At 41.7% G+C, this 16,669-nt stretch overlaps 1 protein-coding gene across 1 annotated transcript in view; it reads right to left on the reverse strand.

The window, feature by feature from the left end:
• SCN5A (sodium voltage-gated channel alpha subunit 5) overlaps nt 1-16,669 on the reverse strand; it is a 175,155-nt gene that overhangs the window by 21,358 nt on the left and 137,128 nt on the right. The window contains exon 21 of the mRNA XM_066201302.1: nt 2,248-2,370. Coding sequence (XP_066057399.1) covers nt 2,248-2,370 — 123 coding nt within the window. The remainder of the gene's footprint in view (nt 1-2,247; nt 2,371-16,669) is intronic.

A 16,669-nucleotide genomic window follows, 5' to 3' on the forward strand; every position in this document is an offset into this window, starting at 1 on the left:
GCACCAATGAAATAAATCTCTTACTTCAGTAACTGAGAACTTTCTTGCTCCTGTTCTAGCCCTGCAGAGATGTTTCAGTTATTCAAGAAAGAGGCATTATAATAGAGCAAACTATTTTTATTTTCTCACTGTCAGTGTTTGCTTCTCAACATTATCATTATTTAATCCATCACTGTGCTGGCAATTTTCCTGTGCATTTTGGAGCATATGAACTCCTAATAATGAAAGGTCTAACTGTCCCTAGTCTTGTTAAGTGTGGTTAGACAAACTAAAACTAAAATGATTTGCTTTTCCAATAGCACGTATTCTCAATTATACTTTATCACGGTTTACAAGCTAATTCACCACCTCTGACAGCTCAGAATGACTGAATATATTTCAGCTGTAGCAATGGTACAGGAAGGAAAAGGGGATATTGAGCCAGGGACTGAGTGGCCTGTAAGAATGGTGGGAAGGAAATTTGCTGGGCTGATCCATGTTAAGATCTTCACCAAGCCAGCCTCTTGCTATTCTCAGAGAGAAATGAGGAGTTTTTCATGTCACTTTTTCTCTATTCTACTAATGCTTTTCTGATGTTTTTTGGCTCATTTCCCCGCTGGTATTCAGGTTTGGATCCAATTTAGTTAAACTGATGTGAAATCATGAGTGAACAATCATATGTCAGCTTAGAACACACAGAGTTTTGCTCAGGCTTGTAAATCCACCAGTAAAAGCTAAGCCTTCATAAGCTAGATCTAAACTGATTTGAGAGCATCTATGCACAAATCACTCTGGTAGTTAAACTACTGCTTTTGCTAATACTGAAAGCTGAAATAGTTCCATCTGTGAATGTTAAATAAAGACTTGGAGTGAGGTCATCAAATGAGTGAATGAAAGCTCATGGAGTGAGAGCTTTAATTACTGTCAGTAGTGCAACCTCACTTTGTGTCTTTGCACTTTGGTTTTGTTTCATTTGGTCAATTACCTGAAAAATATTGCCTGACTGCTGGAAAGATTGTGGTGACCAAAACAATTCAGGTTTGGGTGCCTGGATAAGCAGAGCCTTTTGAATCTTTTTGTCTTAGTATCAACAGAGAGGTGGTCTGCAACAATACTTGCCTCATCTTCATTCACAAAGTAGTATGATTTAGCTAATCACAAAATCTTTGGGAAAAAGCATTATATTGCCAGATCTGGTCATCCACAGAGGAGGAAAAGAATGGACGTGGGGTTCTCCTATGCTGCTGTATCACCATATTTCCTGGCTCATCTCAGTTGATAGTTTCTCCATCCTTCAGTCTCTTGCCGTGAATGCATTGCAATGAGAATAATTCATTGCTGGGTGATCAGTGCATGAAATACACATTTAGTCACTGATGATTCAGACCAAAGTTTTGTCTACAGGAAAGCTTTACCCTGAGTATACATCACTGTGAAATATGTAGCATTTTCCTTGGCCTAGCAGAGAGATTTGGGATCATCAATGCAATTTGACACAGAATTTTGTCACAGATTTGCTTTACCTTGCTACACAATCTGCAAGGTTAGCAGCAACATCAGCTCACACAGAACACAGCTGTCACCACCTGCAAGTCATGCATGGTGTGGGGAATTAAATAAAGTGCTTATCTAAACAATAATTGACTCTTGTTAGCAGGTAGGCTTAACAAATAAACAGGTATGCTGTGGGAATATAGCCACAGTGACAAAGGAATGCAGGAAAGAAGAGATGGATGCACAAGATGGAGCAACAAGCACAAGCTGCAGGTTTTTAATGTTAGTCCCAATATTCCTCATTAAAACTGCAATCTGTTCAAAGAGAAAAAAAAATCATTCATTCATTTGCTTTCCCTATCTTTAGCATTTCTAATTTTTGCTTTAATTATTAGTGAAAACTTCCTTAAGATCTTTCTAGTCACTCTCGTTTTAATGCATGTCAAAACAGGGAGCAAACTTTAGCTTGGTTGTTCCCCTGATAGACCTCATAATTGAGAGGTAATTGATAGCCAGATGCTTCCTCACCCAAAAAGCTGTTTTTTAAGGCATAGTATGACAAGTTAGGTAGCAGGATTAGTTTATCACTAAATCAACCCAAGGATAAAGATGTAATGATACAACTGTAACCAAGACCGAGGCGGGATTTCTTTTTTGCTTTGATAAAGCATTATCATTCATGTCCTTTGGCTGATAAAACCACGTGCAGCAATCCCCTGTGACACTTTGATCCACACAAAGCTGAGCTTTGATGGTTGCTTTGTGTCCTCTTACCCTCATCCCTTCAAACCGTGACAAAGCTCTCAGCGGCCGCAGGGCGCGGAGGGTCCTGAGGGATTTGATGGGACCCATCTCGGAGTATCCAAGAGTGCTGGCAACCAGGCTGATCAAAGAGACCTGGATGGAGACACAAAGAGAAAATTCAACCTTATTAGAACAGTCCTGCCGTTTTCCTTCTCTGACTTTCTTCCCTAGAAAGAAACAGCTGGTTAGTGAAACAGTGGGGGAAAAAGTCTTAAATGGGAGACGTTACATTGGATCCACACAGAGAAGAAAAGGATGATCCTTCACAAAGTGGATGAGAAAGGAGATCACCATAACAGACCCACCACTCTGTAATGTTTTCTGTGCACTCCCCAAGGTGTGTGTTTCTTCCACTACCCAAATTATGAGTCAGGTAAGTGTTACAATTTACAGCTTTTTGGAAGAAAGCACGTCTAACCCTTTCCAGCAGACATAAAGGATTGTGGTATTTGCATTTAATCACTAGTCTTCAACTCAGTGATTAGAGACAAGTCTTCTACATTGCTGGCAGACATAACTATACCACAGACCTTAAAAGAATGACGTGCATGGCTCTTCCATTCTGCTCTTATTCACTTTTTCTGGTTTCTCCACAGTTTCTAAAGGAGACGGAAATTAGACAGGTGCTCAGTGTTGAGGTTCACACCTTTCAAAGACTATTTATTTTAAATGAACTTCCTGAATCTGGAAGCAGCACAGAGGGGTTCCCATGCTCTTCACGTTCTCAGAGCTTTGGTAGTGCCCTAGTTGGTCAGAGGTGTGGGTGGTATCAGGTACAGGACTGGATTCTGAATGAACTGAGTGGCAGTGGGGATTATGAACACACGTAGCAATAGGGTTTTGCATGCTCAAATCAGTGTTCACAGCCTGAAATCTTACTGAGCAAAGAGTGAAAACAAACAGCTCTCCAACACCATAGGTACCATGCCAATTTGCATGTATTAAAAAACCTGAAAACAACAAAAAACCCAACCAGAATTAATCACCACATACTAAAACCCAACCAGAATTAATCACCACATACTATAAAATACTCTTTTTTTAGAAGGAGGAACCTGTGTATATTGCTTATCACAGTTCCTTTTCTTCCTTTTTAACTTGGTTTTTTTTTTCAGTCTTAGCATTCTCACAGCCCCATTTATCACAGTATGGGATATCTCACACTCACCAATGGGAGTGTGCAAAGCTCATCTGTGAGGAGTTGGTGCTGTTGCCATTTTCAAGATAGCAGCTAAGCCTGAAAGCAGGGACTCCTCTACATTATAAAAAACGGGTGCTTAGTGTACGGAAACTCCAGCACCCCCTTAAACACTGACAGCTCTGGAGAGAAACCTTCCTTTTAATTACAGGATGGGATGATTTTTACTCTGAAGCCCACCGCTGACTGACCAGCCCAGCATCACCCATGAGGTCTAGGATAAATCAGTGCAAGACCAGCCTGGTCTCTAAGTCTCAAGACAGTGTCCCCTGTGGGGCAGCTTTTGTCCTGAATATGCATTTATTTACACACCAGTGCTGTCTGCACAGCTAAGCACCTTTGCAAAAACTTGCTCAGTTTGTTAAATTATTTACCTGCTGATGGCTTTATTGTGTCATGTGGGTGACTAAGGGCAGGAGGTCTCACAGAAACCAAGCCTGAGCTGGGGTTTCTGCCAGGATAAGTCAGCCTCCACCCCTGCAGAGGACTAAGTGGCACAGAGGCTGGCTGTCACCCCGTCACTCTTTAACAAGGTGTGACACAGACTCACCTCCTGTGTACAGACCCGGCACCTGGGGCAGAAGGAAAGTATTAATAAACACTTCTGCCTTTTAGTGCTGAGTGCCCTGTAAGAACATCACAGTGCACAGGCAGACTGGGTTCAAGATCTGATGTCTTTGGCCCCATAGACACTGGGGAGGTAAAAATCACCAGCAAAGCCTTTGCTGCCATCTTTAGGGAAGCAGATCTGGAGCTGTGACCTGAGCATGATGCCTAAATCATTTTAGAGTAAGCAATGCCATAGGTTTGACGTGATCCTTTCACCCAAATCCTGCTCAGCCAATGCTCACAGTTGAAGAAGAAAATCTGGGTTTAACTTAAAAGCCATCTTCAGCTCACCAATGCACCCATGTTTTGCCTTCCCTGCTTCTCACCAGCCTGGTTTACATCCTGTGCTCTAAAATTGCATTAACACAAAGTTCAAATCCTCTTCCTTTTATTTACTCTTCCGAGTAACTTAATGTTGCCTAAATAATGCTAAAGGGCTGAGGATTTGTCTAACAGCAGTAAGCAAATGTGCACTGTAGTTATAGACTGAAGCCATTCAATTAAGTCATCTTAAAAGTCTAAAATATGACTGGCATTACGGAGAAATCATGTTAGGAGAAACACTGGCATATATTTCTATCTGTGGTGGAAAGTCTAGTGCAGAAAACAGCCTTAATCTCACATAGCCTTGGAGGTTCCAATCCAGAAAGGCTGAAGGTGTGAGAAAAACAGCTCAATGATTGTATGCTCTGAGGTAGAAACCAAGATCCATATACTCACACACCAAGGGAAGCTCACTAATTTGTAAAATTGATCCATAAAATGAATGTAGATATTTAAATGAAAATTAATCGAATACATGGTACCCAACACCCTTTGCTAGTTCCACCCATGGTGACTGAAATTCAGATCCTGTCAAGATCTTCAAACTGCTTTGGCTGGAGCATCTGCACGATTCCTCCCTCATCCTGGATTTGTGTCCCATAACTGCCCTTTCTCCCAAAACAGAAGGTGTTTGGTTCAAATCCTGCAAGAGCAGACTTTGGACCTGAGTGGGCTCCTATTTTTTTCTGAGTGGCACAAATGTCACCCTGAAACACATCACAGGTGGTGTTGCCCTCCTGACACAGATTTACACAGCATTAGATATCTCTGCAGAGGATTAGGTCATGAAGCTGTGTGATATTTGGCAATGATTTACAAGGCTGGAGTCAGAGCAGAGTTTGAGACAACTTGTTTAAATGCTTGGATGTTAGTTTTGAAGGTATCCTTGTCAAGTTTTATTTATAGGAGAATTACCAACGCAGGGATTTGGCCATTTGGACTTGATTAAAAGTGACCCGGAAGGTTATTTTTAGGAATAAAATCAAGCAGTTTTCAGAATTGCTGCTGACTGCCCCACATAATCACAACAAAAGGTGAAGTCAGCTATTTCTGTTTTTTTTGGGTTTTTTTTTACTGTTGCAAGGCTATGCAGCCCAGAGCTGCTCTAAAGTTCTGCTTGTGCTATGCTCAGAATCAAAAATGTGCTGGCACCCAGGAAACACCTCTAGGGTCAATGTAACCTCCAGATTCAGAATAAGTCACACACATATTTCTAATCTTTTCAGTACCTGTTTGCAAATAGCTCTGTAGGTTTTTTGTTAAAACCTACCCCTGAAGCAGCACTGCAACACAGTGGAGAGCAAGTGGGTCCTAAGGAGTCACTATTACTTGGAACAATTCCCATAAAACACCCAATTTGCTGCTGACCTGGAGCTTTCACCTCAACTTCACCTTTCACATGGCAGGTTACAGGTAAGCTATGGAATCCCTCATCCTCCTGAGCACTTCTTCTGGGCCAAGCAGATTTATCACAGCTCCCATTTTCTCTGCCTCCAGCATTTCCCCTGAAGGTCTTTCCAGAACTTGCTAGATCTTACTAAGAAGCTTTCACAGCTTTCCATTTAACTTAATCAGGGAATAGTTTCCCCATGTTAGGTCTAGACTCTTCCTTATCCCCTTGACTTGCTGCTGATTTGGTGACCCTGGAGTCTCCAGAACAATGCCATCACTGGATTTTCTGCCTTACCTGAAGCCCAGTGCACAACCTGGCCAGCAATGAGGGTCCCTAAGGGGGAAAGGGGTGCTCACAAATCAGTGTGTGCAATCCTGCCTCCACAGACTTCAGCCTGTGACACCCAGGTCTCAGTAATCTCATGGACTAGGATGTCAATCATGTGGCAACTCTTCCCCTTTGCATTCCTTGGATCATCTCAGCACAGCCAAGAGCCCAGCCTCAGTGCTGTCAAGACACTTCCCAAAATTTATTCCAGCCCAACAGAGGGGAAACCCTGAAAGAGTCAGCATTTTCTGCCCAGCTCAATGGCAGGGTTTCCTAGCAAAGCTCAGCCTTGTAGATCCAACCTAAACAATCCATCCTCTTGCTCATGTAGACAGGCAGAGAGTGTGGAGCTCTCTCTGATCATGGAATTCAGGGAAGATTTTTTGCCTCTCTTCCTGACTTTCTTTGCCCAGAGATAGTTTTATCTATGTGTCTATAAGAATATTGTGTCAATAAATATAGACCTGTATTTCTATATTCCCACATTATTTCTATATTTCCACTAACTTCTATATTCCTACATATATCTACACAAGTTTATTTGTATGGATTTTACAATAATTTGCATGGCAGATGCCTGGGGTTGGGCAAAGGAAGAGATAAATGAACCCCACGGCTTTTACTGTTGCCATTTTCAGTCTCATGATCAAGGGAAAAATGAGAGTTTTTATTCCTGATGCATTGGACATTAGAAATGCCAGCCACGGAGGTTAACAAACCTGTGGCTGGTGTTTTGAAAGCCAATCTCCTGGTATCTATGTGCCTTGGTGACATTAGCTTGGGTCTGGAGTGTCCCACTGCATGACATTCATATGTGTTTCCAGGGTAAAATCAAGAAGAATTAATGACTTTAGAATGCTAGAGTACAGGGAAGGATCTCAGACGAAAGGTTAGCCTCACTGATACCTGTATAAATTATATAAATACATAATATAACTCTAACGAGAGTAATTTCTAAACGCCTGAATAATTTTGACGACCCACTTTAAAGTCTTGTCCAGGAAACAGAACATTTTTTCAGTGCTTTCCAAATTTTTGTCGCAATTTCACTATTTTGACTAATTTCTGACATTCTTAAGGTAAGAAATATGGCTTGTGTATGTGCCCAGGTGGCACCTGGAGTAGTGTTAAATTCCCAGTGTGTTCATGCTGGTCTCACAGTCATTCACCAGTTACAGATGTGCAGCATTGTCTGACTATTTAAATTATTCACCATGAACACACAGAGATAAAATTTCACAATAATTTTATGTGTCTTCATTATCTGACAGCGACCAAAGCAATCAATGCTGTAAACCAACGTAAACCCAGTAAAGCCACCAGGACAGGGTTTTAAGGTGGCAGAAAAACAATTACAAAATAGGGAGTGTGACAAGGCAGCACATGAAGGGAAAAAGGCCTTTAATTAGAAGATCATAGAGGGCTTTTTTTTTCCCAAGGTTGATTGCATTTAGAACAGCAGTGGGTTCCTCCCTACATGAACACATTTTAATATCATATTAGCAGCCTCCACAGACTCCCAGCCCATGGGGGTTTACAGGGAGTCAAGGGCACGGAATTTGGGAGCAGTGTTTCACCCAGGGCTGGTGCAGGTTTCTATAGCAAGGAGAAACTGAAATGAGCTGTTTGAGCTGGAATAAAGGCTGCTCCTCTCTTTTTTTTTTCCTTTTTTTTTTTTTTTTTTTTTTTTTCCCAATCCTAAAAGCACATGATTTCAGACAACCTGGGAGCATCCCCTGGACCAGGCTGGAAACAGACAGACCTGAGCATTCCAAGGCAGGCACTACCCAGCACAGACTGCATGTTTTAATTAACCCCTGACCACCACTGGGGTGAATTAATAGCAGAGCCCTAAAAACAAGGAATTCTGCCTGAGAAACAGCAAAAATATCATCCTTGGATAATCATATAAATCCTAAAACCAGCCAGAATCTCCACTAAATGTTACTGCACACATCTGAGAGCAATGCCCTGCAAGTCTCTCTCTCAGGGAGAAGGGGAGACCTCTCTCCTGGTATGGGCAGCAGCATATGCTTCATGCAGCCAGAGGATTTCATCAAATTAACCTGCTTCTTCAAATTAGAGGGGAGGGAACAGCAGACAAAAAAAAAAAAAACCAAAAAAAACCAAAAAAAAAAAACAAAAAAAAACCAAAAAAGAAAAAACCAAACCAAAAAAACCCCCCCAAAAAAACAACAAAAAAAAACAACATCTGAATGGAAGCACAGCAGCTGAGTTGAAAGCTCTGGCCACTTATTTAAATAAGCAGTTCCAGCTAATGCAGGCCCCTGGTGCTTTCAAATAGCTTTTTGTGTGCCCCAGAAAAAAACCTCTCTCTCCCTCTCTAATTGTGCCTTTAAAAAAAAAATAAAAATAGAAGAAATAGTGCCTGGACTGCTGTGGGTGCCGCTTTTCAATCCAGCCTGGCCTCTCCTGTCCTTTGCTGCCAAGGATAGAATCACTCAAGACCTCTTCACTGTCCAGTGTCTTTCAGAGCCAGGCCTGAAGTTACAAGTTTCTACCCTCGATTTGAAAAGGAACAAAATTCAGTCTTTACCCCAGATGCAAGCTGGAAAACCTACAGGGAAATGGGACTTTGCAAATAAACGGAAATACATGGACCTTCTTTGGGCTCTCTGAAGTATGGTTGGGGAAAGGGAGCTTGTAATGAGGTTGGTATTCCTTTCAACATCCACCCTTTCTGAGCAGACTTTTATTGTCATTTTAGGTTTTTAAAACATCCCTTTGTCCTTTCATTCTGATGCTGCATTTTCTGCCATACGGACGCCAAACTGTATGATTGCACCTGCCAATCCAGAAATTGCACATTGTGAAAGAAAGGCATAAAGTTAAAGGAAAGTCTTAAAAATAGGACACTAGAGAGACACTAAGGTGACCTAAATTCCCATCTCTGCTCCCTGTTTCCTTGGATCACAGCCCTCATGTTCAGGTAAAGACAACAAACTCCTTAAGGCTGCTCTGGGGTTGGTCCATGGCCTGGAGATGAAAACGTGTCTGGAAATGAGCGATCAAAGGGCTTCCCTCACTGCAGCAGTTCATTACTGCTCGTGGAGTGCTCTCATGTATGGGCTACACTAGATTAATTATAAACAAAAATTATCGCCTGGAAAGCCCAGTGCTACTTCTTATTACTTAGATTTAAAAACTCGTTTACTTCATCCACCTTTTTTTTTTGTTTTGTTTTATTTTGTTTTGTTTTGTTTCTCCAGGACTTTTCCACTTTTTTTTTTAGAACTTTTTTCTCCATCTACTACTCAGAATAAGGCTATAGAATTCTGTTAATATTCCATGTTCTCAGCTTGTCTCCAGGTCCTCATGTCCAAGCTTTTCAAGGCAACATTTCCTTTTCAGAGGGCAGCCTTGTTGCAAACAGCATGTGTCACTCTTGTTGGGTTAAATGCTTTTAAATAAATCATTCCTGTATCCTAATTGCTTCCTGGTGGTTTCCAGAAGCACCTCTTTACGTCTTGCTGTTCTCTTAATCTGTCACCTCCCCTACACCTGCTCAGGCTTTTCTAACAGCTCCAGACAATTCCCAGGGCACATGGCTGAGAATCAGGAATTAAACCTCAGCTAATTTCTGAGGGCGACTGTGAGCTTTCATCCAGCAAAGCAGCAAACTGACTTATTGATCTGCAGTTTTCTCCCCCTCACCATCTACAAATGGATTTTCAGCTTGCCTGAATTCACCTTTTCACTGCAAACAGGCACCTTTGCCACACCTTGACATCCTGTTTATTAGCACTGGGTAGGGATCACAGAGTCACAGGATCTGCTGAGTTGGAAGGCATGCACAAAGATCACGGAGTCCAACTCCTGTTCCTGCACAGAACATCCCCAAAATCACACCTGGTGCCTGAGAGCATTGTCTAAACTCCGTTAGGCTTGGTGCTGAGACCACTTCCCTAGGCAGCCTGCTAGGAGATTCCTGTGAATTTTGGGGGTCACATGATTTAACTTGATCAGGCAAAGCTTGGCCAAGTCCCAAAGGCTCCCTCTGCAGTGGCTGTGCAGGCACAGATGCCTTGAAAAGTCTGGCGTTTGTGTTATGATTTAGAGCAAAACAATTCCTTCATCATCAACTGAGTTCTGCTTCTCATCCAGATGCTGTGTGGAGACAGCCTGGATTTAGGGTAGCTCGAGAGAAAACATTCTCCCCTTAAAAAGATCTCCAAAGCCACTTCATGTTTCATCCCAGGGAACCTTCCTGATGCTGAATGCTGTAGTCAGGAGTGGACTTGATTATTATTTATTATGTGAAGAGAGTGATACCATGCTAGGGGTGCACACAGTGATTACTGACAGAACATTTCCCTGTGGCTTCCCTGAATTCCCCAGAATTTCTGTGGGGCTCAGCCCCATTGACTCTGCTGCATTTCCATCCCAGCTGGTGGGAGTGGAGGTGCTGACGCAAAGGCAAGTTTCTTTCTGGACAGGACTAGGATCAACCCTACTCAGATATGACATAATGAAAACAACAACAAAAGCAAACAAAAAATCCCAACAAAAGCCCCAAACCCAAACCAAACCAACAAAAGAAGAACCCCAAACCAAACTAACAACCAAAAGAGAAAAATCTGTTTGTGTTGCCCCCTCAAGGTGCTGTTCTGGATGTGCTTGTTTCCCTAAAGCATTTATTTAATTAGATGTTCCAAATCAATATGAAAAAATACCAAATTGTTGTGGGAAACATGACAATCTTAGCTTGAAAATCAGCTAAATTTAGTTGGGTTCTTGAACCTGATTGATCCTGAATTGTATTGAGTATGTCCATATTGTATTAAACATGCCAGAATGGAGAGGAACTCTGAAGAATTGTAGGATTCCTGTCTATTGCCAGGAAGGATAATGGTACAAGTAAGAGAACATACCAAAGTAGGAATGTTAATTTTCATTTGCCTTAGCACAAACATCCCAAAGTCACCCATACCAGGGTAGGAGGTCTGCACAGAATCTCTACACCACCAATGCACAGCTTTCAAGTTTCATCCCAATTCCTTTCATCTCTCCCTCATTAATAAAGAATCCCTGTCCCTCTGCAGGCTGCTTTTATCCCTTCATTTCTTCCTTTTCCCTCCTCCTCAGGAGGAGTCTCTTGAGCTGCTCCTGACCACCCTGGATGGTGGGAAGGTGTTTTTTCAGTCTGCAGGCTGGGGTTTCAAAGGTGCTGGTCATCAGGGAGAGGAGCTGTGGGACAATCCCCCATCCTCCTCTGTCCCTGGAGAGTTTGTGGGACTCTGGACTGTTAAATACAGTCAATGTGCCTCTCCCAGCTCAGCTCTTCCACGCTAGGGAGAACATCCCTGTGGATGGAATTTGGCAGCTCCACTCCCAGTGATAGGAAGGGTCAAGCAAGCTCCATGCAGGAACTCCAGGATTTTATTAATTATTTTCATTTTAAGCATAGTCTTCTAAAAAAGTATACTGAAAAGTCCTCCATCTTTAAATAACTTTGAAAAAATGAAAATGTTTGGTAGATCTAGCTCAGTGAAATCTGAGCGGAGATGGGTTTTTTACAGCACTTTTGAAATTTGAAAATCTGCTTCAGTTATTGAAATTCTTCAGCATTTGCAGTAATTACTTATCTCCCAACCACTTTGCAAGGTGCAAGCAGATGGTGAACTAGGCTTACTGTGGACCTTTCTCCTCACCTCCATTTTCCACCCCTTTTCCTGCAGCTGCAGCACATTTTGTCGTGCTGTGCCTTGTCTGAAACTCAGCTTGTGCTTCCTCTTGGCAAAGCCTGAGTTCTCCCCTTTTAGCATCCATGTGGTAACAAACATGAGGTGCAAACCAAGATAAGACCAGACATTTGGATGTTTTTACATGTGCTGTGTTGAGATAAAGTGTGGGGTGGCAGAAGGGAGATTTACAACCTCGGCTGACCTGCTAACACACATTAAAACCACTTATTTTCATGTAGATTTTTTTTCTTTACACTTATCCTGAATTAGCCAATATGTAGTAAAAGAGACAACTTCAAAAATCCCACACGTGCATTTGCTTTGAGGAACTGGGAAAAAGCTAATCAAAAAGCTGAAGTCTGAAGTTATAATACCCTGTTGTACCCATGGACTTTTGACAACTCAGAGAGAACACTAATAAGTTCTCTCTTAAGATGCTGCTCCAAGTGACAAGACATAGATTTTTTAATTTGCCTTGGCTGCATTTTTGTCATTCTGCTCCTGTGTGCTTTTCAGAACAGAAATTAGAGAAAATTCACATGCTCTTAGGGTAATGCCCCAAGAATACAAATTGGATTTCAGTGCTGTTTGGGAACGACTCATTACAGCAGACTGTGTAATTACTGGCACAGCAAACAGAAATCACCTTGTTAATCAACAGGGAATACAGATGGAAAAAAAAAACAATTAAAGTAATCATAAGCCATCAATATTTACTTCACACAGCAAGTTTTTAATTGTCACTTAAAGACAATCCAACACAAGGGCATAATTTAATTCAATTCAATTTTAACTAGGGATAGAAAGACTGTTCTAAAATGTTCATGTCAGATTCAAGGATTATTAGCTGCTTCTTAACTTGTCTGACAGTGAAGCATTTGAACCAGAAATCTTAGAGTAAGAGCTTTCCAGGAACTACCTTGTAAAATGTAATACTTTTTGTTTAAGTGTTCAGGGAAAGTGATGGTGCATTTAATGCCTGAAGATCCATGAGCAGATCTCAAACAAGCAAATAGGAAATTTGGCAGCAAACAGGAAATTTGGAAAGCTGCTCAGTGGGGAATACAGATCTCTGGTTATCAACTCAGCAGCTCCAGGCAAACATGCTGTGTTAGAACCACTCACAAAAGTTATTGAGGAGAGAAAAAAAAAATACATAGCATTTCATATCCATAAAAGCATTTACAAAATCCTGCCTAGTGGATTTGTTGAATAACTGTTTTGAGATACCTGCCCCTCAAATCCATTGCTGAGCTATGCATGAGCTCTTTTGGAGACAGATCTACCCACAACTCCTGTGAGCCCCTGTCTCCATGGCAGGGGAGATGGAAAAGGGATGGAAAGAACAATCTCCATCCCTGATGACACAGCTGGAGAGAAACTAGTGGGGCACCAGGGAAAAAACTGAGAATTAGACATGTTCTCCCCTCCCTGCTGCAGGACATGGTGCAAGGACCACCCATTGCTGGAGATGTCTGGAGGGAAAGGAGGCTGCCAGCATCCCTAACAAAGCAATTGTTTAGGAAAATAGTTTTCTCCACGTGTGAAGACTTGAAAGACAGAATAATCTTAAAAAGAATTGGTGGAGAAACCCTCATCTCCCCTCATCTCTGAAATCAGAACATGACAATCAGGCTGGGTTTTTGTAAGCCTGGATTGGGACCAACGTTTGGTCAATTAAATTGAACACAAAAGCTGCAATGGAGATGATGGATTTGTAATAATGGACTTTTGTGGAGTGATGACATTAGTCCTGGTTTAAGCAGATTTCTCTGTGAATGCCACAGGCAATGAAATTTGGCTGTGACTTTTTTCCTGTTCTTACTTAATGAGTTGGGAGTTTGCACCTCTTCCCCATGACCCTTCTCTTTCCCATGACAGCTTTTCTGGGGTTCCAGCCTCTCACCTCTGCCTTCAGTGCATGAGCAGCCAGTGAAGAAGCTGTTGACTGCAACACCTCCAGACTCTGAATGATGCTAAGCCCTAGACTGATGTCTTTCCCAAAGTGACCATGCAATGGAATAATCCATCCTCTGTCAGCAGAGACTGGGACATCGCTCAGAATTAATTGGCTGAAGCTCAAGATAGATAAGCTCAAGATAATATTTATAGGTCAGAGGAAACAATTGAAAGGAACAACAAGTATGACACCAGCATGCACAGCTGGTGGAGTGTCTCTGCTCCTTGTTTCAAAGGACAGGCCTGGTGGAGAGCAGTTCCCACAAAGATTCACTTTGGGTGCCACTTCCCTGGCCAAGTTCAGACTCCTCGTTTAATCTGTTTTGTCTGAAGAGATTTTGATTGCATGGATGCTTGGAAAATATCTGTTCTTTGTGGAAATACTTGCCTATGCATCCTAGGAAAGAGGATTGTTCATAAATGCCATTCCTGATGGTGATATTGATGCCTGTCTACACTTCTATCTGTCTGGGCAGATACACTACTGTCCCAGCCTTTCCCTCATGTGAAAAGAGCTGTGGATTGAGTGCCCACCACTGCAGCTCATGAGCACAGAGAGCTGATATTTGCAGTGTAGAAGTGAGTTACTTTTAGCACTACACTTCTTTTTTTCAGGGTAACTTGTATAGATGCACACTGAGGTTGTTTGTTCAGTGTGCCCAGCTTTCAGTAGACATCTAAGGCATCTTCCCTAGAGGCCCTGAGCTGAAACTAGCCTGCAGTTTGTGGTTTGATTAACCCTTCCTCTTTCCTCCCAAAGAAATCTGTAGCAGAGTTGTTGATAGGACGTTACTGTATTTCAATGAATGTGAAAGCACTCTCTGCTACACTAGCACACTTCTTTGAGATGCTGAGAAGCCCATTACCAGAGATCATCCTTTAGGGATTCTACATCCAGCAAAAATAGCTCAGTTTGTGGGTTACTCTGTGTTTTAATGTTTAGGCATTGCAAAACAGAATTTTCTTTAGTAATCCTCAACTGTCAGATGGAACCTCTGCTGTTCCACTGGCCCAAATCAGTGTCAAAGGTCTTCCACAAGGCAGGATATGTAGAAAAAAAATCAGCAGCAATATGCTTATAACCCCTCTGGCTTCAAATCCCATTTAGAAATAGTGAATACTTGCAAATTTTTGAGCCAGTTTTATGAATTATTCAAAACAGAAAATAGATTCAGAGTTGCATTTGTTCAATGAGAAAACACAGATGAGAGATGGTTTCACATGTCCAATCAAAAATCGGCCATCGCAGCTTGAATTTTGAATACTGATACCAAACCACTAATGAATAATTTGCAGATCAGGAATTTTTAAGTGAATAATTTTAAACAAATAAATTTGAGAAAATCATACAAGTGGTTCATCTGCTTCTTTTGGAGCAGCTAATTCACCCATTCACTCCCTTCTGCAGCTCAGTTGCAGTGATTTGGTTCTCAAAGGACCAAAAAGAAAATGTAAATTGAAACAAAAAGTGTGCTGGAAAAATTACAGGATATTACTGTGCCAATTCAGAGTGGCAGGGTTAGCAATAGGGTAGGAGAAAAGCATCTGTTAAACCTGCTAAAAATATAGTACCAGGATCTCATAATCTGCACTGGGAAAATATTTTTAAGAAAAGAATAGTGCAGGGGAAAAGATTTATTCATTGAGAACCCTAAAGAGCAAGTGATGGCTTAGAGTCAATCAGCAACCAAAACAACTCAAGGGTGGAGGAACTTTTTGGTTGGACTGGGAGCTTGCAAAATGCACATTTAAACGTGGGTGGAACATCTGAATGTGGGTTGAGAAAATAAAACATGCTGGGTCAGTAAGAAGGCTCTGGGATTTATTTTCTGGGGACAAGAGGAGTCCAAGGCCCTGTCTTATGCCATAGGTGCCTGGATATGTGACAGGGGAAGGTGCAGCCCCTTTCCCAGGCCATCTGTGGTCACTTCTCCAATCTGTCATTATCAACTTCACCATTAAAAGGCAAATGTGCAGCTAGTTTACATTTGGACTTTGTCTTATTGTGTGGCTCCTATTCCAAGGGGGGCGTTTCACAGAGAGGACAGAATTTAGCTTAGTTTGTGGTTTACTTTCTTTGGTGTTAATGAGATGTTATTCTACAAGCGTGGTACTAATTTCAATCCGGAGCAGAGTTCCAAACTGCCTCAGTGAATTGATCCTGCACACTGTTGCTCCTATCAGGAAGACCTCTACTTATGGTTGTGACAATATTCATCCCTCATCCAGCCCTTCTAGTCTTCAGAAGCTCACTGAAACAGTAATTCCAATAACAAATTCCTGGAAGCCCATCCAGTCCTTTAGGTGAGTCCTATTAGTCCCATTTTGGAGATGGAGAAACCAGAAAAGAAAAGCTATGTCACCTAAATCACAGTAAGAACAGTTTTCAGAGCTGGGCTATAACTTAGGAACTGGTAGATTCCAATTTTGTGGTTAAATAATTAAACCAGGCCTTCCTCTTCTGCTGGAGCTAATCTGAGAAAAATGAGTGCCTTCCCTTTAAAAGGTTTCTAAGCAAATATGCAAAGAAGAATTTATGACCTACAATTTATGTAAAGAATTTCCTTTTCATAAATCAATTTATTAAAGCTCTGGAGAAGCTTCCAAAGGCTCTGATCCAGCAGTGCACTTAAACGTGTCCATAACTTCAGACAAGCAAATTGTCCCATTGAAGTGCTCTCCTGGGCTGGGGCCAAAGAAAGTGCAGTTCTTCCCTCGAGTCGAGGTGCAGATGTAAAATGGGGAAAAATAATTTCTCTGAAGTTTAATAAATTACATAACTATGGCAAAGCTCTGCCAGCCTCCTGCATTAATACCTCAAGCTAATAAGAAATGGCCTCAGGGAGATAATTGCCTCGTCATTGATACACTGAGATG

Source organism: Chamaea fasciata, unplaced genomic scaffold (genome assembly GCF_029207755.1).
Source record: "Chamaea fasciata isolate MVZ Bird 193981 ecotype frontalis unplaced genomic scaffold, bChaFas1.0.hap1 SCAF_1, whole genome shotgun sequence".
Classification (NCBI taxonomy): Eukaryota; Metazoa; Chordata; class Aves; order Passeriformes; family Sylviidae; genus Chamaea; species Chamaea fasciata.